Source organism: Sitophilus oryzae, unplaced genomic scaffold (assembly GCF_002938485.1).
Source record: "Sitophilus oryzae breed Bouriz unplaced genomic scaffold, Soryzae_2.0 scaffold_1498_pilon_pilon, whole genome shotgun sequence".
Classification (NCBI taxonomy): Eukaryota; Metazoa; Arthropoda; class Insecta; order Coleoptera; family Curculionidae; genus Sitophilus; species Sitophilus oryzae.
This window is the reverse complement of record NW_022146167.1, coordinates 2,808,527-2,834,950: the sequence shown is the minus strand read 5'-3', so window position 1 is coordinate 2,834,950 and position 26,424 is coordinate 2,808,527. Positions and strand designations below refer to the sequence as shown.

Here is a 26,424-nt window from a genome sequence, read left to right as displayed (position 1 = left end):
AAACGTTTAAGGTACCAGAGTATACGTAAAAGTGGATCCAAGATGGAAAAACAAAATTAAAGGACTGTGTGGCAACTACAACGATAACGAAGAAGACGACTTCCAAACTCCCTCTGGCGGCCTTTCTGAAGCATCTGCCAAAATTTTCGGGGACTCCTGGAGGTCAGATTATGCTAAAATTTAATTATTTTAGGAAAATAATGGTAAAAATGTATTTAGATTGCAAAACTACTGTCCTGAGGCTCTGGAAGTGGAGGACACTTGCGCTGAACGTCCTGATAGAAAAGTGTGGGCTTTGAAGAAATGTGGAGTGTTAAAGAGTTCTCTGTTTGCACCCTGTCATTCAGAAGTACCATTGGATGCGTATTTCGATAGGTGAGTTTAGCTAGATAAGTTTCATATTGTAAAATATTGTTTTTATGGCCTACTTGTAATTTTTTTGTGCCTATGTTTTGAGAGTTTAACTTATATTAACAGTTTTGTGAGTACAATTTGAGATTTTAACTTGTTTTTTTTTTTCAAAATGGTAATTGTTTTACACTTTTAGTTTATCAATTTTTTGCTACGGTGTAATTTTACTGTATTTTGATTTGAAATATATGCAGGTGTTCTTGATTAATTTAGAGTTTTTATTTGAGTTCGACTAATAAAAAATATAAATTTCTATGTTTAATTTCTATCCTTAGTCTCATCTTTACTGCAGCATTTAATATAAACGATAGCAGGACCTTTAAACGTGCATTTTGTGACATATTTCATCATATTTAACCAACCATGTCTCATTTGTAGAATTTTTATCTGCTAAATATGACACTTTTTTTCTGCATATTGACTTTTTTAGGGGTAACTTTTGTATTTAAATGGTTGTAACTAAGAAAACAACTAAAAATTTTGGAAAATATTTAATTTTTACACCACTTGACTCTATATGACTATTTTTTCAGATGTGTATTTGACGCATGCGCTTGCGACCAAGGAGGTGACTGCCAATGTCTCTGCACAGCACTCGCAGCATATGCTCAGGAATGTAACAACAGAGGTGCTCCTGTTAAATGGAGAAGTCAGCAACTGTGTCCTGTCCAATGTGACGAGCGGTGTTCCACGTACACTCCCTGTATGAGCACCTGTCCTCATGAGACTTGTGACAACTTGCTGACCAATAGTAAACTGACTAAAAATTGTGGAGAGGATACTTGTGTGGAAGGCTGTAATCCCAAGCCGTGTCCACCAGATCATGTTTACTTGAACGAATCTTATACAGATTGCGTTCCTAGAAATACATGCAAACCAGTATGCTTAGGTACGTTTCATTATGTCACCATCGTAGATAAAAGAAGCAAGTTTAGATTGGAAAGTGCCCATAAGGACAATGTAAATACTATTTGGCGCTATTCTTACAACGGTTGTTCTCCAAAGCTTTAGATAATTTCGGAGCGGTTCGGCTTTTTCCGGAATTATGTCACCAAATATTATTTATTCAAATTTATTATTTTTTTTTAATTTTTAAATAAAATACAGTGTGTCACGATTATCCTGGTAATATCCCCTATTATAATTTTGCTTATTTTTAATATGATAAACTGAAGAACTAACGTTATTTGAACAGGTTTCTTCCTTAGCCCCGACAATAGCATCATTTAAAGTTTGGTAATTTCGCGACTTAATAATTGTTCTTAATTCTGCGTTTCTAGGACCATTTGCAAATGTACTGATAGCGATTTTCTCATTTACTCCTCGTAAGACTGACAAAGCATCATCGTCATTATTTGCCTGAGTTAAAGTTAAGTCAACCATAAGCTTCTCGATAGACTCCGCTTACTCATCGATAGATTTGCCGTCTTGTTTCGCATAATGCAATTGGGTGGATAAAGCCGGTACAGATTTTTTAGCAAGTAAGAAACGTTTCATGTCTTCAATTAAATCAACAACACTATTATAAGCTTTATTTAACCTGCACTTAGCGTTTTGGTTTAACTTGGCCTTTAAAATATATTTAACTAGCAAAGGTTTACTGGATTGATCTAAAAGTTCGCTATATAATTCGATGGCATCAATTAATTGTTTAGTAGCCTCCTCAGGCCCATTCATAGAGGGTAACAAGGACGCTGCTGTGCGTAAATCAAATTTTTCACCCATATTTTCAATATTTCTAACACTACTATTCTTAATAACTACACAATTTTTTATTCTAGTAGTTAGGATTGTACGGGCTCGAAAAAGAGTTTGATTTGTTGCCTCAAAATATTCTTTAAATTTTTTGTCAATATTTTCTGGACTGCAGCCTTCTTTTAATTTACTAAATTGCTTTTCTAATAATTCTTATTCAGATAATATTTTATTATTTCTTTCTAAATTTCCCCGTCTCTCTTCCGGTTCCTTAGTAACTTTTTCAAGAAACTTTTTGACGATCACGTACAATTCCTTAACTCCTTCTAAATTTACACTACTCATAAAAATCTAAAATCAACTCATAATAACTAACTTTAAATCCCGTATTACTACTTACTAAACTAAACTAGCTCTTGACTTCTTCTAATTTCGGATCTTATTTTCCTCTCCAAAGTTTTCTTTAATTTTTGGTATCCATACGCAAAAACTACTGCCAAAACTAGACAGAAGGAGATGATTCCTAAAATTTCACTCCAACTTAGTGAAAACCACGCCATACCATTGCTAACGCCACCACTGTTGCCGGCTTGGTTAATAAATACTTCCTCTTTGGATTGATTATGCCCCATTCTTTTATACCATAGTCTTCCTAAAATATCCCCAAAGCATGCAATGGCAGGGTCGCCATGTAATGTTCTTATTTGGGTTCGCAATTACATGCTCTGAAGGAAACTTTAAGACTATATAAAAAAACCAACTTTATTTCGAATAACTATTACAATATGTTCTTGTGTATGTCTTAATAGTAATTGAATTCGGTTAACCCTAATTAGCATATCGCGCGACATCCAATAATGCATAGTTGCATTCCTAATATTATATAAACAACTAATTCTAAACATGTAATATAACTGGCCTTAATTAACTTAACTTAAGAAATACTTATATCTAAACTATTATGTACAGGGTGTAATAATATTTATACACTACAGCATATAAAAAACAAACTTTATTTTATATAAGGACATATGAAACACAATTATACAACAATTATAAGTTTTATTATATTTATTTACCACAATTATAAGTTTTGGCGGCAAGCCGAGCATTCCAATCTAAACTTGTTTCCTTTATTTACGTGTCACATACAGTATCATTATTAGTAGTGGGAACTATCGAATGAATACTATCGAAACATTCGATAGTTGCAATTCATTCGAATAATTCGATAGCTAGTTAGAAAACATTCGTTGAAAACTATTCGAATAAAAATTATCGAATAGATGCGTCATCTGCCTTGAAATATTGTATTCTAGTAATTCGGCAGCAAAACCATTCATTTATAAAATTCATTCATTTATTCGTCAGGATCGATCATAATAAAATATTAACTGGATTTTAGTTGTCGCCCGGCGACGTAGATTTCTTTCCGAGAAACCCGACAGCGGTCGGTGGCAATGCTATGAAAGAAGCCGGCATCTTTGATTTTTTGCGGAGTCATATAAAGATAAGGACACATTATTTTTTTTATTGAGGTGCTAGTATTTACACAGAAAATACATTATGAAGGGCGCTGTTGCCATATATTGGTATTAGTTGATATTAGCCATATTAGCAAAGAATATTATTGTTTGGCTTTAGTTAGTTAGGGATAGTATGTCTATATATTTTGCATTTTTTTATTAATATTCTGTTGTTACACTGCAATAATACTTGTTATTTTGGATGTAGGAAAACGATTTTTAATGTTTTTAAGCAAAGACTGGTTTAATGAAAATAATAACAACAGTATTAATTTGTTATACCTATTAACAACAAAATTTAAAATAATTTAATATAAACATTTTTTACGTAGTAGCAAAATATAAAGAACAAATTAGATGTGAAAATTATTTATATTAGATCCTATTTAAAAATAATATAGTCTTTAAATTTTTTGGCAACGTTGGTTTATTAACTAATAATAATTACAGAACTAATTTGTTATATTAAAAACAAACTTTAAAATCATGAAATATAAACATTTATTAATTTCCTAAGCATGCAGTGTAATGGAAGGAAAATATAAATAAAAAATTAGAAATCAAAATTATTTATATTAGGTACTTTATATTACTATTTAAAAATAATATTTACTTTTACTGGCATTTACTTTAAAAAATAAATGCAATATTTCTTTTACAAAAACTACATGTAAGAGAATTAGCATAAACAAAATACAAACATCGTTAACTTTTTTTTTAAATTGGCACGTGTAAAACTTTCAATTTAATTTTCTCACCCCATAGTTTGAGTTCGATAACCATTTACTTAACCACATTACTTAAATGTGATTATTAAGTTTATTAAGTTCAACTAATTCATATTATTGAAATATCTAAAATACAAATATGTATTTTTAAAATTAATTCTAAGTTCATCTCATCTCTCTTAATAATTGCTACTTCTCAAAATTCCCCATTAAAAAATAGACCATATACCATATAAAATAAAATAATTGAAAGATCGGGCTACGGAAAATCACACAAATTTTCGGAAAAATTTTGACACCTGCACACGCACACAATCGTCAATTATTAAAAAAAAACTACTATTTTAGTATTTTAAATATTTTAATAAACACAAAAATAGCACAGTATTTAGAAGGCAAGTTATAAAAATTTGGAAGAACTAATAATGCACTGACGCACACAAAAATCAAACGAATACTAAATTTAATTTATTAAAAACATTCGATAGTCGTAGCTCAACGATAACTATTTAGTCGCACGGCGAGGTTGTCACATATGCTTTAGTATACAAATGAATGAATGATTTTATTCGAATAATCATTCGATAGTTGAAATCATTCATTCAGTAACCATTCGATAGTCTAATTCATTCGATAGTTCCCATCGCTAATCATTATATACAGGATGTTCCAGAACAAGTGCGAAAAACTTTAAGGTTGTTATATTAAGTTGAACTTAAATTAAGAATATTAAAAAATAATTATATTTAAAAATCTTATTGCTTATCTAGGGTTAATAGTACTCATCGTATTATCTCCATGATGTGGCTAATATTATGATCCTTCTATAAAATTTAAAATAAGGCTAAATTTTTGTATTTTTGTCAATATTAAAATTGTTAAAGCTGTCTTAATAAATGTATATCTTGATAGTTTTTTTTGTTTATATGTCCAGATACAGGATCTTTAAAAGTAAAAATAAATTTTTAACGCTTTTATATCACGCTAAAATAAATACTATTGTTTGTTTTACTATGCATCAACATTATTTCATTTGTTTTATCTTTTTGTTCAATAAAAAATGCAGAGTTAGACGGAGTTACATACTACGAAGGGGACCTGGTTGAAGAGGATGATTGTCACAGCTGTTACTGTTCCAGAGGCGAGAAAATATGCAAAGGACAACCTTGCAGTACCACAGAATTTCTAGAATACACCACAGAACAAAACGAACAAACCGTGCAATGTACATCAGGATGGACCAGTTGGCTCAATCAAGATAAAGCAAGTATTTTTTGAATATTCTCGAATAGTTTTATGGATAGAGACATTTATGGATAGGTTGTTTAAAACCAAACCAAATTAATTTATACTACTATGTACATCATTTGTTCTTTTTCTTCAATATTAAGGGAGTTCATTTGTCAGAAACACTGCGATGTTTAAGATCTATGGGGTTTGTTACCTTTCTCTGTCTGCATCAGTTTGTGCAGGTCCTTGATAGAAAGGAAGCATAGTTCCTCCGGTTCTAGCCTCTCTATAGCGTTTCCCAAATAATAAATAAATTAATAAATAACGCTTTATTGTGCAAAAAGCCAAAATAGCTTCATCGACAAAGCATTTACACAACAAAGAAAAGCACAAAAAACGTACAAATAATAAAACATACACAATACAAATCATACAATTCAAAAAAAAATTATGTCATCAAAATTACAAATAGACATGGACAATTATTTCAGAACAGGAAAAAAGGCGTATCAATAAAGTTTTACAATAGGAAGATTGTAAATAGATACAATCTTAAGAGTTATAAAATATTAAATACTTGACCCTTAAGTCGTTCACCGCATATAGGGCTCTCTCCAGTAAGTATGATTTCAGAGCTTTGCGAAATGCGGGAAAGAATGAAAGCGACTTGATATTCAAAGGCAGATGATTGTACATTTTTTTGGCAATGTACAGTATTGAACTTTTAACTAGTTCTGAGCTCGGGGTTGGCAGATAAAGATCGTGCTCCGCATTCCTGAGTGGATAGTTATGAGATGGCCTTTCGGGAATAGCAGATATGTGCTTGCGGATTAAGCAAACGGATTCAAAAACGAATAAAGAAAGAAGAGTCAGTATTTTGAAATTTTTAAAGAAATCCTGGCAGTGAGTTCTACTGTTCAGTCCCAATAAATATCGAACTGTTTCTCCAATGTACAGTCTATTTTTCCCTGATCCAGAGTTTTACTGCACATTGATTCAAAACATCATTCTGATATTTTTTATATTATATTTATTTTTGCAGGTAAAAGTTGTCAAGGGTAGAAAACAGAAGAAACTAAACGACGTAGAACCTGTCCCCACCCCAATCATTTTGAACCAATTGAAGAATTCCAGCAAGTGTACATTAGAAGAGATGACAGATATAGAATGTTTGACAACCGACGGACGTCATCCTAAAGAACTAGAATTAGATGTGGAATGCAGTTTAGAAAATGGATTGATTTGTCGATCTTCTGATAAGAAAAATCCTTGCCCCGATTTTAAAATACGAGTAAGCAAGACTTCTTTTCCTATGACTTTATTTGAGCCACTATTACAAGGTTGCCAATTAAAAAATCTTAAAAATCTCGAGATGTCGTCATATTTTACATTACAGAATTTACTCCAAGTTAGAGAATCACTCTGTATCATATACTGGATGTAATATTATATAACATACTGTAACATAGGCACTTATTTTCTAGGTATTGTGTTCCTGTAATTCTTCTTCGGAATGTGATGTTAATTCACCAAATAAAGAGCATCCAACAGATTGTCGCAAATTCTTGCAATGTGATCATGGAAAATTTGTAAGTAAACTTACTAATTTTTGATTATAATTAAATAGTTTTTATGTAAAAAACACCCATAGGGATAAAAACTAACATATATCTGATATATAGGGTGTTTCAAAAACAAGTAAAAACAAGATTTATTTTTTATATCATCATATGTTCTGCTTGGTTTCGTAGCGACAGGGGGTTAAAACCTTATTTTTTTAAATCTATTATAATTTTCTTCCAAGTGCTTTTAACGATTCGAATGAAATTTTGATGGTAAAGGTTACTAGTGAGACATATTAAACACACAATTTTGCTAACAAGAGAAAAAGTCAGTGGCGCACATGTTTTAGAACAATATTCCAGTAATAATTCATTTGCACGTCCCTGGTGAATGTGTGGACACGTGTTTAGCATTCAAATATGTCCCACTTATAGTAACTTTTACCCTCAAAATTTCATTTGAATCGGTAAAAGAACTTGGAAGAAAATTAAGAAAAAAGTAAAAAAAAACTAAGATTGTACGTGAGGAATCTCCCCACGAGAAATAGTACATGTTTTTTGAAACATCCTGTATATCCTGTTATATACCAGGTGGAGAAAACTTGCGGTCCTGACATGTTCTACAATCCGGAATCGATGACTTGCGATTGGGAGGACAACGTCATCAAAATCAAACCGACATGCGGCAACTGTCCGCCCGGTACTATCAAAGAGAACTGCGCAGTACGATGCGACAGGCTCTGCGCAAACTACTTGTCGGTGACTCGCGAAGAAGGCATGTGCAAAGAAGGCACTAAATGTGAAGCAGGATGCGTTTCTGCTAGCAACAGGGTTAAATGTCAAGAAGGTTAGTGTTGAGAATTTGATATCTATAATTTTATGAATATAAATTCATAAAATTATAGATATTTAACCTCAGAGAAATAAGTAGACCTAGAAAGCGTTTTGAATTTTATCAAAAAATCCATGATATATTTACAGTTCTTTGGATTATATTATTTATATTATTCTAATAGTATTTCAACTATTAATCCTGATATTTTAGGTTATTTCTGGTTAAATGAAAACACGTGCGTTTCAAAAGCGGACTGTATGTGCATTAGTAACGAAGGTAGACCTGTCAAACCTGGAGAAATCGTCTACGAAGGCGTCTGTATGGAATGCCAATGCGTAGACAACTTCTATTCCTGTCACGACAACTGTCAAAATGTTGCCACCACAGAAACATGGTTCGAGAAAGTTGTCGTGTCCGAACTGTACAAAGAACCACCCACCACTCAAGGTTACTTGGTACCATCGGTGTCACCTCCACCACTATGTACAGAGGATAGGTATGCATAGGGGAATCAGTATAACTTGGCATGCACGTCATCAAAATATTTGACGTACGAATGTACGTCGCAATGTTGCCACGGCTACTTTTTTTACTTTGACTCTTTGACAAATGTCGAATAAAATTTGTAATTTTGCCAACGATTCTTGAAAATGACAAATGTCAGATAATTTTTTTGCTGATATACTCTTTCCTGATTCTTTTTTTTTTCCTTTAAATTTACTGTTACTCAATAATATACATTTTTTAGATATATTAATCTGATACAAGGAGACCAACCACTACCAGACAGTGCTTTCAGTGCTAGTAGTGTTCTTAGTGCGTCATTTGCCCCTAAATATGGAAAATTGAACACCAAAATTACAGAAAAATCTGGAGGAAGTTGGGCACCTCAATATACTAATCAGGTAATATCAATAAACAAAATTTAGATTATTTTGAAAATAAATAAGTTATTCAAAGAAAAAATATTTAATTTATTTTTTTTAATTTATAACTGCTTAGGAACAATATCTTGAAGTAGACCTAGGCCAACAAGAACCAGTTTATGGAGTTATAGTACAGGGAAGTCCGCTGTACGATGAGTACGTCACAAGTTACATGGTACTTTACAGTCCTGACGGTTTCGATTTTTACTACGTTTTGAACGAGGAATCTCCACCAAGACCTCAAATTTTCCGAGGTTAGTACTTTGTTTTTAAAGCTATATTTTATGATGATACTTTTGGAAGTCTCCCCAAAAGAAAAACTCTTAAAAACAAAAATTTAAAAAGTATACAGTTTTTTCTGACTGATTCGTTTTATTCTTGTAGGATCAATTGATGGTAATACTCCAGTAAAACAAATATTCAACAAACCTTTTGAAGCTTCCATAGTGCGAATCAAACCCCAAACATGGAACAACGGAATTTCTTTGCGAGTTGAAATTATCGGATGCTCAGAACTGATTAGTACCACAGTTTCTGAAGTTTTTGTAACCTTACCTCCTGACCATCCATCGCTATGTGATGATGAAATGGGGTTGTCCAACGGGTCACTTGTCAATCAACAAATCAAAGTTAGTTCTGAATTGTCCAGCCAATTCAGCAAAAAATACATTAGGTAAAATAAACAGATTTTTTTTCAAATTAAACATTATATACCTAAGTCTGTTCTACAAGACGGGGAATATTTTGACATCGACATCCAATATTTGACAATAATAACAATTATAGAACTAAAAAGACAGAGAACAACTGTCACTGTCAAGTATTTTCTCGTTGAACATACTTTATTTCCTTCAAACTAATATACATGTGAATTTTTTTTTATTATAGACTGAATAATTTGAACTTCTGGCAACCGTTGAGTGATTCACCAACAGAGTGGGTTCAGTTTGATTTCTTAGAACCACGGGATATCACTGGTGTTGTTACTAAAGGTAAATATATATTTACTAATACCCTACGATAGAAAAAAAAACGGTGTCAAAGACGGCTGGGGAATGATAATGGATGGTAATTTTAGCGAGGTTAGTTAACTATCTCCACTAGAGTAACCGTCAATAAACAATAATAATATGAATTTTAATGATAGTGACATTACAAAAACAATAAACACTATTTTATGTGTTGATGAGGACCCAAAATCAATGCTAAAATTGCTGTAAATGTTACTGTCTTATTCAAAAGCGAATATCTCCAATAAAAATAAAGCTATTGTGATGAATCAAAAAACAAACTATCGAAAAAAGACGTACCTAGATGATAAAATTATTTTTAAATTCCTTGCTTTGTTAACATATTCCACAGGGTGTTTCAAACTTTCACCAAAATGTCAACATTTTGTTTTCCCTCGTATAATTGACGGATGACAACTTTCATTTTTAATTTAGAAAGATATACTAAAAATTCAAATAATTTAGCTACAAATTGCTTAAAAAATCATCACAATCGGTCCACTAGAACACACTATATAAAACTTTAAAATACATAAAAATTTTATGGTGCCTTTATTATGTCTATTAATTACTATTACATTATTATTGATGATTTTATTACTTCAGGTGGAAGTGATGGCTGGGTAACAGCTTATTCTGTTAAATATTCTCATAACGAACTTGACTGGAATCCTATTCTCGACGATGAAACTGAAAAAGAAAAAATATTCCCGGGGAACTTCGATGAAAACTCACCCCAAGTCAATAATTTTGCCTTACCAATAAATGCCAGGTGAATCATATCCACCTATATTATGACAGAATACTAATGTTACTTGTTTAAAGGTATATAAAGCTGATTCCCTTAAAATGGAAGAATAAAATTCAGTTGAGGGTAGAACTTCATGGCTGTTTTAAACCATACCCTATTTTAGAAATACCATCAACTACCACTGAATCTTCGTTACCCTGTAACAACTGTCCTGGAGTGAAAGCTTCGACATTAGAAATGGAGGCCTGCAGGTGAATATACAGGGTGTTCCTTTAAGTATCTTCTTAGGTATAGACAACCCAGCGAGAGAAGAATATATGATTTCGACAGAGAACATTCAAAAAAAGACACGAAACAACTATCAATCTAGACTATAGTGATTATTTAGGTTATTTTACTATACAAATTTGTATAGGTGTGCTGTTGATCTATGGTTTGATGGTTTGAAGTGCGTGAATCGTACCCAGTGTCCTTGTATGGTTGGCCACATATCCTACGAGGTGGGAACAGCTTTCGAGAAAGAAGATTGCTCAGAATGTATCTGCAAATTGGGAGGAGTCTCGTATTGTACACCAAAAGAGTGTGGCTCTTGCAAAGAAGGTAATTTGAATTTGATATATATTATAATGTATTTACTAGATGATAGAAAATATAAAAATAGTAATTAGAATATAATATTATTAATGAAACATTTTGGCGTAGCGGTATGTACGAAAGTATAATTAAAGGTCGTTATTTTCAGGACTCAGAAGTACAGTAACCAGTACTTGCCATTGCACTTGTCAACCGTGCCCAGAAGGTACGACTTTATGTCGGACAAGTAACATATGCATCAATTCGACGCTCTGGTGTAACGGCATTCAAGACTGTCCAGATGATGAGTTGAACTGTAAGTACCTTTTTTTAGGTAGACATTTTATTGTCATTTGTATATTATTTCAGGCGTTGTTACTACTGTGAAACCTACAACTAGAGCACCAACAACAACCACGAAAAAGCCGAAAACTTGTCCAGTGGTCGAATGCCAACCTGGATACAAAAAGGTTGTCCAAGAAATGTCAAGAACTGAAGCTCACAAAGCTTATTTATCACCCATGATAGTCAGTCAAGGTACAAGAATTTAATCTTACTTATTTTTATTGTAAAGGTCAATTAACGTAATCAAAATAAAATCAAAATCTTTAAAAAGAAACGAGCATGCATTGGGGAAAGATGACCAGCTTGTACTAAATAAGCTGTGCCAAATTGATGAAAAACTATATTATTATTGTTTTTCTTCTGTTAAATAATTGATGGATCATTTCGTAATATCTCTTAAATCAAAATTTTTATATTAACCATTTTTTTTTTATTTTAACACAGGGTTTCATCTTTTTTACAGCTTTTACAAAAACCAAAAGAAAACAGGTAAATTCTTACGGAGCAAAATCTCCAACAAAAACCAGTGTAAAGACTACTCAAAAAAAATACACTCTACCCAAACCCAAGCCTTCGGAAGTTGTAGAAGAAATTATTTGTCCTCAGTACAAGTGTGTTCTTAATAAACCACGTACTGACTATATTCACACTGTAGAGGAGTGTCCCCCTATCATATGTCAAGCTAATTTCATACCTGTGTTGGATTATTCTGATGACTATGGTACAAAAACTTGTCCAACGTAAGTAAAATTGTGTAAATGAAATACACTACTCAAAATAATTATCGCATATTTGAATAAAAGTAATTATTACATATTTCTAAATGAACCATGCATTTTTCTGCCTGCCTTTTACGAGTTTTTTTGGAATAATTATCCAATAAATCAGTCCCACGTTGGGCGCCAAAAATTGTGGCACCTTTTTAAATTCAAAGTTCAATAAACACCAAGAATAGTTAATTCAGAATGAGTTACGTAGAGGTCACTAGCTTTTTAATTTTAACAGCCGGGTGGTCGGAGTTCGTAGATGTTAATAAAATAGGGCGCTACGAGATTATTCTCTATGAACTCTCAATTTTGTATTTATATGTCGGTTTCTTTTAATTAGTTACTCTTGCTATCCTCAACCACAACCTGATGCGATCTGCAATATAACTGGCCGTACTTTCAATACATTTGACAACACCGAACTGAAGTACGACATTTGTAACCATGTCATTGGTCGAGATTTAGAATACGAAGATTGGGAGGTAAGATACCACCGAAATTCTATACTCTTTTATAGTTTTCAGTTTTTAGAATATTGCACTTTTTCATTATGGTTTTTATAGTAACCACAATGTTTGTTGATGTTTTGATATTTTAATAAATCTATTACAAAAATAAAATATGTTGACTTAGTCTGTTGTTATCTTTTTTTTGCTAGGTTTCACTGAAGAAGAACTGTAGCCAGATTTGCTCAAGAGATCTGATAATCAAACATCACGATCACGAAGTCATCATTCGATCAGATTTAAGTATACAATATGATGGATACGAGTATTCTATGGAGCAAATTAAGAACATCGGAGGTCCAGATAAAGGATTTTCTGTCATGCAACTCGGCAGCACAGTACTTTTTATTTCAAATAGGTAATAATAACGTCATTTAAAAATTGACAGAACAATTCAATTTACCTTCGAATTAAAACAACAGACAACTGCCAAATAACGATTTTTAAAGTATTTATATTTTAAAATTCAATTATTATTATTTCAGATTCATTGCAATATGCTATATAATATTTTTTGTCTAGATTTGGATTCTGGATAATCTGGAACAAGTTGGCAAACGTCAAGTTTGGAGTGGTGCACAAACTGGAAGGCAAAGTTGACGGACTGTGCGGGTATTTCAACGATGATCCTGATGATGACAAGCGAAAACCTGATGGAACGTTGGCCAGAACCACTGCTGAATTTGGCGATAGGTACACATTCTTTATATCAGTAAACAAAATTGTTTTATGACTTAAAACGTAATGATGTTTTTTAGTTGGATATTGGATAAAGAACAACCAGAATGGTGCGAAGCCAAGGCTTGTCCTTTACATATTCAAAATCAAGCATGGGATATATGTACAAAGGTCAAGTAAGTATATAGATGACTTGGATATACAGGGTTATTTTTAAAAAGGTCTTGTCTTTAGAGGTAATTTTACATTACTTAATTTACAAACCATTAATATTTAAACGTAACAAGCTATATTTTTACGATTTTCAGAGAACAACCTTTGGGCCAATGCGCGAAAGTTCTCGATATAGAGGGTTTTATTTCGAGATGTCTGGAAACGACATGCAGTTGTCTGGAAAAGTCTCCAGATAATCATACTGCAGCCGAAGAATGCAGATGCAACGCTATGCAGACCTTTGTAATCGATTGTCTTTCGACTGATTCATCTGTGGATTTATCTGATTGGAGAGTGCTGCAAGATTGCCGTAAGCTTTTTTGTTTTATAGTCTGTCCAACGAGAAGATCCTTGACAGGGATAGATGTGTCTGTCATTTTAATTTCAAAGTAGTTTATTTTATTTTACAAAGAAATAAGTTGGTACAACTGGAACGCATAGCAGGAAATTAATATATGTATTTAAAATTTGACTGACAAGTAACCTCAAAATATTGTGAATAAAACTGCATAAAACTGAAAAAATGTAATCGAGTTATTTTATTTAATAAAAAACGGTATGTGTTAATACCAAAAAATACCAACATGGTGTGGAACCACATACCAAAAAATATAAAAAAGAACTATTTCTTACTTTCAAGCTTTATGAAACTTCCCGCATTTATGATTATATTTTATCAATATAACTTATGTACAAATACAAATTTGTAACATTCCGCAGGAATAAATAAAACAACATAAATAAAACAAACTATTTTATTAATAATAACACTTACCAAATTTTATACTTCACAGGTTGATTAATTAACTTTAATCTTAATTTTTTTAAACTAGTACCTTTTGACATTATTTTTCTGCAGTACTAAAATCCATTATTTAGCTATCGTGTGATGTCGATATTTTACAGCTACTCCAGTTTTTAGTATGTGTTTAGTATGGTCCTTCTACCATATTCGAGATGCACTTATCTACGACGAGATGGTATACGAACTTTATTGATAGTAACTTTATTGGTGTATCTGTATAAGACTTTCTGCCTGGGCAGCGACTATTAACCAAAACCTGTGCTCTGGGTTCTAGAGTTAATTTTTACTCGATTTTTCCTCCACTTGATTTCAAAAGACACAAAACACTCGTAATAACACAAATCAAAATGCATCATCTTCCAAAACGCAGGGTATTTGACAAAAGTTGTCAGAAAATTATAACCTATAATTTGGCAAGACTTTGACAAACGTCAAAAATTTAAAGGCGAGTTCATACGCATTGGCGTCCGTTTGTCGTTCATCGTTCCGTCAAACCAATAAAATTGAAATACGATCTGTCATTTTTGAAATAAACCAATAAAACTGGTTAAAAACAACAAGTGACGACGCATGACGAATTTATATTTAAACCCATCCATAGTTAACTTAAAAATTATTAGAAACTTTTTTTAGTAAAATAAATAGATTGGTATGGGATGTCATCTGCTTTTCTTCTGTCATCGTCTGCCGAAATCTTACCTGAGAAAAAAAACAGAGTATACTGAGTCTCATTTTTTATTAAATAAAATATCATTTATTAATGTTGTAATAATGAGTTTATTATTTTTATTTCACATACTTGTTTTAGGAACAATATTACCAAAAACTTACAAAAAATAGTCTTACGACAAATGACTACAAACTAGTTACCAATATACAGGGTGGTCCGAACTGTATTCCGTAAATTTCGGCAGCATGTTCTGAAGATGAAAATAAGTAAAAAAGTTTGTATAAAAATATGTCCTAAAGTGGCTTAGTTTCGGAGATACAGGGTGAAGAAGTTTCATTTTTATTTCGATTCTTTCCAAATTATTAAATATGGATGAAAATTTGTGCCTGGGTATATTTTTTTTTGCCCTGGTAGTATTTTGACATTTGATTTTGATGTCAATGTGACTCCTATTTGTTGAGGGCGCCACCTACATGTGCTTTAACTGTTTTAAAGAGTAATCCAAACCAAACCAAACTTTTCGTCCTTACCTGTATAAAACTACTGAGTAAAAAAATACATATCCCCGCGACTTTTTACGTACAAAATGTCTCTTGGTAAAAATCGTTACGAGTAATGGTTCTCGAGATATTTGGGATCGAAATTATCAATACCTATCATCATTGACATAAATTAAACATGTTGACCAAATAGTTATTACACTAAAATCATAAATTTTAAATGTTTTTGTGCCAACAGTTCAACAGAAACTGTTTTATCATTATTTCAAAAATTATAAGAAAAATTTATGTTTAGAAAAAAATAAAAATTTCCCAAAATTATTATTTCAGTCAAATAACTATCTACTCGACGTGTTTATTTTTGTCAATAATGATGTATTGATTATTTCCATTCTAAATATCTTGATAATGACATTTTTTACGAAAAAAATGACGGAAATGTATATTTTTTCACTCAGTAGTTTTATACAGGTACGGACGAAAAGTTATTACTCTTCAAACCAGTGAAAAATTATGTAGGTGGCGCCCTCTACAAGTAGGAGTCATATTGACATCAAAATCAAATTTCTCATATCAAAAAACTTCCAGACACCAATTTTTATCCAAATATTGACGTTACTTCAGAAGTAATTTGGAAAAAATCGTAATAAAAATAAAAATTCTACGCCCTGTATCTCCGAAACTAAGCATTTTAGGACATACATTTATACGATCTTTTTTACTTATTTTTATCATCTGCAGAATATGCTGCCAAAGTTTCCGGAATACAGTTCGAACCACCCTGTTGATACTATATTATACCAACTTTTTAGCTGCTACATGCGATGCACCGCTGGTTTATCACGACTGCTACCAAAGAAAATGCGAACCCACTTGCAAATCTATTGCAGATCCCAACGTCTGTCCCAAAATTAATAATATGTGTTTCCCGGGATGTTATTGCCCAGCAGGTAAATTGTTTTTCATAATTATATTACTAAACGTTTCAGAGATACTTTATTTCTACTAAAATCTATTATTGACTTCTGCGTTACTCCCTGTATATATTAAAATAATAGTAAAAAATCATAATTATTATTACCATACAGTTATAATTTTACATATTCTGGTTTATAGGACACGTGAGGAAGGATGACACTTGCATTAAGCCATCTAGTTGCAGAGATTGCGAATGCAATGTTCTGCCTCACTTGCAATACGTCACTTATGACGAAAGTAACTTTACAGTTAGTGGGAATTGTGTCTACGTCATGTCTAGAGATGCTCTGATTGGAGACGAAGAAACACACAAATGGCAGGTGAGTTTGTTAACCAAATTGCAACTTCACATTCTTTTTTTTACCCTTTAACTCAAAACCTTTAACTGAACTGTTATTACAAATTACAGTGGATCTACGCTTGATTTCTTTGTAGTCCCGATTTACAGGTCCATAACATGAGTCTTACTATTTTTGTTTCTCTATTTCTGCTACTCTCTTATATGTTACTAGCGTGTACTTGCGACTTCGTTCGCGTCGAATTAATCATTTGTAATGGTGATGATAAAGCAAGAATTTCCACTAACATACAAACCAAAAATCAGCTTTAAACATCAAGCAGTTTAAGCCGAATCGTGATTACTCAATGGTCATATTTTATGAAACACCCTGTATAAATTTTTAAAAAATCTTAAAATATGTAAAACAACAAAATAAAATATAATACGTGTTTAAGAGTTTTCGGAAAAACTCACCGGTTTTTAAAAAAAATATATTCTAATATTTGAGGGGTGGTTTCACCTCCTCAGAATTCGAGTTTCGAAAAATCCCTTCTTATCGAACCTCTACACCCTAAAGTCAATCCGTTTTCCAAGAATCAGCTTTTTACGTCAAGCGGTTTAAGTAGGATCGTGATTAATCAATGACCAGATTTTTATATACGTTTACAACACCCTGTATACGTTTTTAAAAAATCTTAAAATATGTAAAAAAACAAAATAAAATATACGTGTTTAAGCGTTTTTTCGGCACCTTGACCGTTTTTTAAATAAAAAATATTGTAATATTTGAGGGGTGGTTTCGCCCCCTTGGATCTGGAATTTCGAAAAATCCATAGACTTAAAATAAAATATAGACTGAGCATCTCATTCATAAATAGCTGGAACATGCGGTCAGACACTGTCTTGTTATTGTTGTGTTATTGTTTTAGGTTATAACGAGTGCGACACGAGCGATAGATAGGTTGTCTCTGTCGTAACGGTCGTTCCCTGACGACTCTGCCGAGAAACACAACACTGTCTTTCGTTTCTCAAGTACACCTGAACTCTCCGTATCATAGCCGGGTATTTTTTTTTATTTTAATGAAGCTATAATTAAATTAAAAATATATCGTATTTAAACTTTTTTTTATATTTTATTAAGATTTAGGACAGGTTTTTTAAATAAAAGTTTAGAAAAAAACGTCTTAGAGTCCAAAAAGGATAAAAATAATAAAATACACGTTATAGAAGAAATTTTATAATCGAAATTACGTAATTTTTGAAATTAATATAATAAATTATTAATTTTAGTCAAACATTTACAACCCCTAATATTAATCAAAACAGGATCTATTCCACAGATATAATAGAATCGGCGACAGGGAGAGAAAAAAAATATGATTGTTGTAATTTTTTTCTGGTTAAGTGATGTCTTATGTAAATTAGAGAAAACATAAATCTGTTCCATTAAAGCAAGGAAGGTGATAGGAAGTGGATAAATGAAAACTACATTTATTTAACTCGGTACTGTCTTTATTATACCGGGTGCGTCCCAAAGTGGCTCATCCCCATAATTTTTTATATTTTCAAATAAAAACAAGATTTAGTATGTTAGTACATGACATAAATTAGGATTGATTGACGCATTCAATTGTTTTTGGTCACTTCCTGTTTCACCGGAAATGACTATAACTTTTAATTTTTAAACGACACCCTTGGTATATTTCTACTTTATTCGATAGAAAATGACACTCTGAATAGAATGACACATCATATGTCAACTTTTGACATTCTCGCATATGGTTTAATTGTAATTGTAACACGCGGTTCATAACGACAATTTGACTCGAAATACCAAATGTGTGGTATCAATATATTCATAAAAAAAATGCTTTTTCCAAATATGCTAATGAGTAACCCTTGTTCCATTTGAAAAAATTGACATATATATGATTAAAAATACGATTTGTACATCCTTTAACCGGCCTAGACAAGACACGAAACCCATTAGACGATCAAAACTATTTTTCCAAGGCTCCTTCATTAAAACTTAGTGTTTTTAACAACACCATGGCACTCTGGATTGAAATTTAAAACAGGATTTGTTTTTAAGCGACAATGTCAAAAGTTGACATATGATATGTCATTCTATTCAGAGTATCATTTTTTATCGAATAAAGAAGCAATATACCGAGGGTGCCTTTAAAAATCAAAAGATGTAATCATTTCGGTGAAACAGGAAGAGACCAAAAACAATTGAATACGTCAATAAATCCTAATTTATGTCATATACCTACTAACATACAAATCTGTTTTTATTTATCTGAAAAAATAAAAAAGTTATAGGGGTGAGCCACTTTTGGGACGACCCGGTATATTAAAAAATATTGTTTCATAATGTAATATCATTTTAAAATTCTTGTATGTTATTTTAGATTCTGAAGATAATTTTAGAATAAACCGGAATATATTTTTAATAAAAACATTATTAATAATTAACAGGGTTATAATTATGATTTTGTTACAATGTAAGTAAGTAAATAATGTAATGTAAGAGAAAAAATTCAGATTTTACATTTTACTAAAATATTATCTAAATAAGCGCCTTTCTACAACAACGCCACTGACTCCCAATGGGTAAATTGAGAGTTGCCTACCGGTCAAAAGTCGTTTCAAGACTTAAATGGATTATTTAAGTCAAATTTCTTGCAAATTTGGCACTGGCGAACCATATTTTATAGTTCTTGAACAGAAAAAGTCAATAAAATAAACACTTAAGCACTACAAGCTAAGAAAATGCGTTAATACAGCCGGGGAGATAGCGGCAACAAAGCTTTACCGCACACGTGCGACACGTACTACAAGGTAATAAATGAATGAATAGGCTCCCTCGCCTCTAATCGGTGTTGTCATATTGTAAAGAACTTATCCTTTTTAAACAGTATCCGACTTATAATTTAGTAGTATAAGGACTATTTAATACATCTCTGGAATATTAAAACCTACTTTATTAAACTGTAGTATTAATATCTCAATATATGTGTATAACAAGAAAAAAAATATTGATAATATTAAAGACGTGACAACATAGGCTGGATGAGGAAGGCTCGGTCGACTGTACCCAGAAGTAAACATGTGTACAAAAAATATTGTCTGTCCGCGTTGAGATGTAAATAGTGTAGTCTATATTTTATTTTAAGTCTATGGAAAAAGCCCTTCTTATCGAATCTCTACACCCTAGAATCAACCTGTATGCCAAAACTGAGCTTCTTACGTTGAGTGGTTTGAGCAGGATCGTGATTAATCAGTGAGTCGGTCACTTAAGGATTTTATATATTAGTATAGATTTCTCTACCCTCTTACTGTTTCTCCACTTAAATAGCCTGTTAATAGAAAACTTTACTGCAAGTTGCTTATTTGGTTTTTTTTTATCAGGGAATAGTCAGTAAGAAGGATCTGCTATGATGGGCTGATACTATATCACTAAATTTTTGTTTAACAAAATATTATTTTTTTTTTACAGGTTCTAATAACTAATCACCCCTGTAAAACAAAACCGGACAAAATGTGTGTGGGTAAAGTGACCATCTTGTACAAAGGCCACAAAGTCCACATCCTGGTGGACTATTTCAGAAACAAACTAAAACTTATCGTAGACAGTGAACGAATTGACGATTTTGAGGAAATAGAAGATTGGGCCAAAGTACGTGAAACAGGGTCAAAACATTTTAAGATATTACTGACAGACGATCAAGTGGAGGTAAGACTTTTGTCCCTTACAGTAAAATTAAGTTTGTAAGCTGAAAATGCAAAAATTTGTAGGTTTCTGTTTACTATCCTTCGCTAGGAGTGTCTGTTAAGGCGCCATCACACAAGTATGGCGGAAAATTAGAAGGTGGGTATGTTAATTTTAGCAAAATACAATATGTAAGATATATTTTTTGTTAGGATTGTGTGGAGATTGTAACAAGAACCCTTCTGACGATATCAGAAACCCGGATGGTAGTAAACCGAAAGATATCAATGACTTTACCTTGAACTGGTATGATTAAATTAATTCTTCTTTTATTTCTATTATTATCATATTAACCATGTTATTATGGTTTATTTTAAAGGCTTTACGAACATTTACCGGGTGGTCAAAGTCGAGAACAATGCGGAAACCAACCCGAAGAACAGTGTCCAGAAATTCCTCAAAGTGACGATCCTTGCATGCAGCTGTTAGATGGTGTGAAGTTTGGACAAGTAAATAAAGGAGATCCATCAAATGAAGACAACTCTGTTCATTAAATTGAATATTTCTGTTTTCAGTGTTTGAACGTACAAGATCCATCTCTTTTCCTGGATTGGTGTAAGAAAGATACTTGTGGAAACCATCCAGAGCTGTCGTGCTCTGCGATTGAAGCTTACGCAAGAGACTGTGCTTCTGCAGGATTTTGTGTCAATTGGAGGAACGAATACTGCCCAGCAGAGGTAAGCAATAATCAGTTATTGAACAACAAACAAGAAAAACATTTTTATTTAGAACCACATTTATATAATATTGGCATTACTGACTTTTTAAAATGTTGAGAGTGTCACATCATCATCTATCTTTACTTCCCTGCATAGATAAAGGAAATAAATTTAGATTGGAATGCCCGTCAAATTTTTGGGTCGCGACCATTGTGCGCGATCTGGCGCTGCTATAGCGGTTGCTAAGAACAACCACAAACAAAAACAGAAATAATTTTCTCTTGTCCATATCCCTTGTTAAAGTCAGAATCTTCAAAAATTATAAAATCTTTCAAAATCTAAACCGCTCTCATTGAAAAAATTCCGAAAAGTGTTTAAAGCGTCCATTTTCAAAGTAATTATTGCTATCTTGTGAGTTTAATTTAAGTTTTATTTACTCAAACCCGTGATAATTGTGAAAAGTGGCATTAAAAAACTTAAAAAGCTGTGCTGTGAACTGTGAACTGCAAAAACCATCGTGGATCGTGGCATAACGTCGGTTTCCAATGTTTCATAGGTATTTCATAAATGTCCTTATATAAAATAAAGTTTCTTGTATGCAATACACTGTATTTTATTTATAAAATTAAAAGAAAATAATAATAAATTTGAATAAATAATATTTGGCGATATAATTCCGGAAAAAGCCGAACCGCTCTGAAATTTTCAAAAGCTTTGGGTCGCGACCGTTGCTACAATAGCGCCAAATAGTGTTTACATTGGCCTTATGGGCACTTTCCAATCTAAACTTGTTTCATTTATCTATGCTTCCATGTTCTGTTTATCTCGCTCGTCTTTTTTAATTTCTTTTGAATTTCAAACCATTTTTAAACTTATAGGTGTGATTTATTTTAGAACTGCCCGTCTGATCAACACTACGAACCTTGTGCCACGTCTAAACAAGCTACTTGTGATGACGTCAAAGCCAAGAGCCAGAAGACTAAAGCAAGCACAACTCCGAAAAAAAGTGGTGTTATTGAAGGATGCTTCTGTCCTGAAGGAAAAGTAGTTATTTATGTTCATTCTAAATAAGTTTATTGGATAAAAAAATATGTTCTAGGTACTGCTTAACGATACCTGTGTTTTACCAAAAGACTGTGAAGTATGCGATGCTGAAGGTCACCATCCTGGAGAGACATGGAAGAAAGATAAGTGTACTACTTGTAAATGTGAAGGAACATCGCTGAAATGTGATACGCAGTACTGTCCTGGCAAAGAAACCATCTGTGAGAGAGGGTAAGAAATATATATTTTTTGGTCATATACACGGTGTTCCATATAAGAATGCACTCTACGGGGACCTCGTAAACTAGAAGATATACAAAGATGATTAAATTAGAGAAAAATTGCTGAACCCTACAACGTCATATTTCGAAATCTAAAGGTGTATCATAGGGGTGTATTCCGTTGCTTACCTTGGTTATGGTTTTATGTTCCGTTTCTATCGGTTTCCTGAAAGTTTTCTTATTACGGAACACGGTTCCTGAAAAATTCGGTTATAACTGTCACCAAACTAACCAGCGCGAGAAGGCTGGTTTTTCTGATTTTGTTTGTCAATCAATGTCATTTATGTGACAGAAATAAAGCAAATATTGGAAGTTCGAGTGAAATTCTCATTTAATTTCTAAAATTTGTAATAATATTTTGTAGCAAAATAAAAACACTAAATCACCACAATACACCAAAACACTTTTACTTTTACACTGGACGCGCGTTTCGCTAACCATGTTAGCATCATCAGCAGATGATTATAAACTAAAGTACAATTTACAAGTTGAGCGTTTATATACTCGCTCAGTGGGCCCCGAGTGGGCGTGGTAAAATCTAGCCAACCGAGTCAGAGCCAACTGAGCGTAACAGTTAGATTTCCGCCACTAGAGTAGTAGGAACAAAGAACTTGAAGGAATTGGACCGTTGACTCTGTTCATACTATCTTTACATTTATTAATTCTGATGCTTTCATATGCATCTAATTGCCTGTAATTTGAGACTTGTTTAATTAATTTTAAATTATTAAGATCTATACAATGTTCATTATCAACAATATGTTCGGCAACGCAAGATTTATCCGGTCTACCATATCTTATCTGAGCTAAATGTTCTTTAAATCTAGTTAATATTGATCTTCTAGTTTGCCCAACATATTTCTGATTACAATCTTTACAAGAAATTTCATAAATACCCGACCCTTCCAGTGGAGGTGTTTTATCTTTTGGATTACCTAATAATTGTTGTAATTGACTCGGTTGGCTAGATTTTACCACGCCCACTCGGGGCCCACTGAGCGAGTATATAAACGCTCAACTTGTAAATTGTACTTTAGTTTATAATCATCTGCTGATGATGCTAACATGGTTAGCGAAACGCGCGTCCAGTGTAAAAGTAAAAGTGTTTTGGTGTATTGTGGTGATTTAGTGTTTTTATTTTGCTGTGTAACACCAAAGGTTCCAACCCTCAACTGTAATATTTTGTATTTACATCCTAAAACAATGGAGGTAGGCAGTAAAGGTAAATAAATTTCATTAACTAAATAGAATGACTTTTTAGGACCATTTAAACTTATCACGCAGCCATTGTTTCTTAAAGTCAGGAACATTTAAAGAAAACATGAAAAACAAGACAAGTAATCGTGAATGTTTTGTAAGCTCTAAAAATATAAATATTGATTAGATTTGTTTATTTATTATTGATCTGTTTTAATATTGGATCTGCAAATCTTCACTTGAGCTGTCTAACGAGTTTAACAGTTTATTAATAAAGTACTTTTATTAATATTAAACTCCATTGAAAAGAAGAAGCAAACGTAAAAGCAGAGAATAGGTACATTAAAAATGCATAAAAGATAAAATTTATAGTAGAGGTATTGGAATTTAGAAAACGTCAACATTTGACGTTTCCAGTATTTTACCAAACCGTTCCGTATCAAACCGATGTTTTTCAGGAACCGCTCTTTACCGTAGTTTACCGGTCTGGTTCGCCTGGTTTTGCAACGGAAAACAGTCTAAAAAAAAACGATTGCTCCTAAATATAATTAATTGGGATATACCGAATTTTATTTTGTTTTAGATTTAACGCTATTAAAATATCGAGCAAAGAAGACGAATGTTGCGACAAATACGCCTGCGGTAATATTTTCCAAGATAAAAATATAAACAAAACAATCATTTAATGTCAATTTTAGTTCCCGAACCGACCGCTGGACCTACTTGCGAACCTCCACAAAAACTGGTTTGTGGACCAGATCAAATTTTGAAACTTGATACAAAACCAAATGGCTGTCAGACCTTTATTTGTGAATGCCAACCTGCAGACGAATGCGAAAAGGTTGATATTCAAAGCGATAAACCTTTGGAGCCTGGTTATATAAGAAAAATTGACGAAGAAGGTACCAAATTTATGTATTTAACAGATATAGTCTGTTCTGCGAGAGTAGTATTTCATTAAATTATAAAGATTTTTACGCCACACTTTCTATTTAAACATTTTTAGATTTTTATTTATCAATATATACGGTTTGATTTTCGATCTTTGACAGTTACGTCACCATTTTCGATGCCATATTGGTTTTCACGTATTTCTTGAATTGGTCCATAAGTTTTCAGCTGTTAATACAAAAACGAGATGTTCGACTTTTTCTATTGGTGCCTTTGAATAAGAAGACTAAGGAAGGAGCATAATGGCTATCCATGTATTCATGCATGGTGGGCGGAAAAAGGACTCTAGGGTGGGGATCCTTATTGACAGTTCTGTTTGACGATTCATTTGACAGATTTCAATTTGATTTGAAATTTTGTGGATTTCTCAGTCTTTACGGAGCTTATTTTATGTTATTTATTATTTATTCTACTACTGATAGTTGTATAAAGGTAGTAAATCTAGATGGAAATTGTGGCAGAACTTAAATTAACAGTGACACTATCGCGATTTATCGAAAAAGACGCTAAAATAGTTGGTTGTGTGGCGTGTGGTAGATCTCGGCAAAAATCGAGTGAAATAATAGAATAACTTTTCGCTAGTAAGTGACTATATAATATACATACGTGTAGTAAACCGATCATTTATGAAATTCACTTAAATTAACTAATTACTTATATATTTTTTCTTGCATTTTTGCTTTTATTTACTACTTGTCAAAGATTAGATGTCAAAGAATTTAGATACGTTAATTTGACTTACCTGCTTCAGTAGCGTATCGGATGTTTGTGTTAATAAATACTTATTATAACTTATCTATTTTTATTATAATAATATGTTTTTATAACAATTTTAATAACTACCAACATTTATTCACAACGTAAAATAAATAAAAATTATTGAGTCTACCCCACGTCTATCCTACATCATAGTTTTACATTTTTTTAAATAAAATTAGAACGACATTGATAAACCGGAATTTAAGTCGGCCATATTTGAGTCCCATCGCGGTGGACCTAAGATTTTTTATATGCTCCTTCCTTTAGTCTTCTTATTCAAAGATTGGTGCATATTAGACAAGGAAGTCCGATCTTTTTTCCGTCATGATGGTGATCAGTATACAGGGTGCTTCAAAAAGATGTGACATCTCTCGTGGGTAGATTCCTCATGTAAAAATAATATTTATTTTTTATATCAATATAGGTCGTATTCTGTTTTGTTTCGTAGCTACACGGGGTTAAAGTCTTCAAGCTTTCAAGCGCCTTTAGCGATTCGAATGATATTTTGGGGTTAAAAGTTACTTTAAGTATTACATAACTTAATGTTAAAAATTTCCCACAGATTCGTCAGGGACTTGCATATGGGCTATCACTGGAATAATTTTCTAAAAAAAAAACATGTGCGCCACTGACTATTTTCTCTTGTTTGCAAAATTGTGTAGGCCGTTTAATGGCGACTAAAAGTTGTATCCCACTTCTGATATCATTGGTTGTATCGAAATTGCGTTTATCTCATCAAGGAGATCAAAAACGACAAAATATGAAGAGA

General features: G+C 32.4%; 1 protein-coding gene across 1 annotated transcript in view; it reads left to right on the top strand.

The window, feature by feature from the left end:
* LOC115877756 (hemocytin) overlaps nt 1-26,424 on the top strand; it is a 60,933-nt gene that overhangs the window by 27,425 nt on the left and 7,084 nt on the right. Inside the window, exons 28-61 of the mRNA XM_030894060.1 lie at nt 12-162; nt 220-375; nt 945-1,300; nt 5,427-5,623; nt 6,633-6,881; nt 7,075-7,179; nt 7,744-7,999; nt 8,198-8,483; nt 8,736-8,892; nt 8,990-9,167; nt 9,298-9,586; nt 9,802-9,905; nt 10,530-10,695; nt 10,749-10,925; nt 11,090-11,274; nt 11,417-11,563; nt 11,617-11,784; nt 12,056-12,332; nt 12,700-12,841; nt 13,018-13,223; nt 13,388-13,558; nt 13,624-13,719; nt 13,852-14,066; nt 16,544-16,681; nt 16,848-17,029; nt 20,492-20,728; nt 20,791-20,863; nt 20,917-21,010; nt 21,084-21,213; nt 21,280-21,441; nt 22,318-22,467; nt 22,523-22,698; nt 24,529-24,587; nt 24,644-24,847. Coding sequence (XP_030749920.1) covers nt 12-162; nt 220-375; nt 945-1,300; nt 5,427-5,623; nt 6,633-6,881; nt 7,075-7,179; nt 7,744-7,999; nt 8,198-8,483; nt 8,736-8,892; nt 8,990-9,167; nt 9,298-9,586; nt 9,802-9,905; nt 10,530-10,695; nt 10,749-10,925; nt 11,090-11,274; nt 11,417-11,563; nt 11,617-11,784; nt 12,056-12,332; nt 12,700-12,841; nt 13,018-13,223; nt 13,388-13,558; nt 13,624-13,719; nt 13,852-14,066; nt 16,544-16,681; nt 16,848-17,029; nt 20,492-20,728; nt 20,791-20,863; nt 20,917-21,010; nt 21,084-21,213; nt 21,280-21,441; nt 22,318-22,467; nt 22,523-22,698; nt 24,529-24,587; nt 24,644-24,847 — 6,039 coding nt within the window. The remainder of the gene's footprint in view (nt 1-11; nt 163-219; nt 376-944; nt 1,301-5,426; nt 5,624-6,632; nt 6,882-7,074; nt 7,180-7,743; nt 8,000-8,197; nt 8,484-8,735; nt 8,893-8,989; nt 9,168-9,297; nt 9,587-9,801; nt 9,906-10,529; nt 10,696-10,748; nt 10,926-11,089; nt 11,275-11,416; nt 11,564-11,616; nt 11,785-12,055; nt 12,333-12,699; nt 12,842-13,017; nt 13,224-13,387; nt 13,559-13,623; nt 13,720-13,851; nt 14,067-16,543; nt 16,682-16,847; nt 17,030-20,491; nt 20,729-20,790; nt 20,864-20,916; nt 21,011-21,083; nt 21,214-21,279; nt 21,442-22,317; nt 22,468-22,522; nt 22,699-24,528; nt 24,588-24,643; nt 24,848-26,424) is intronic.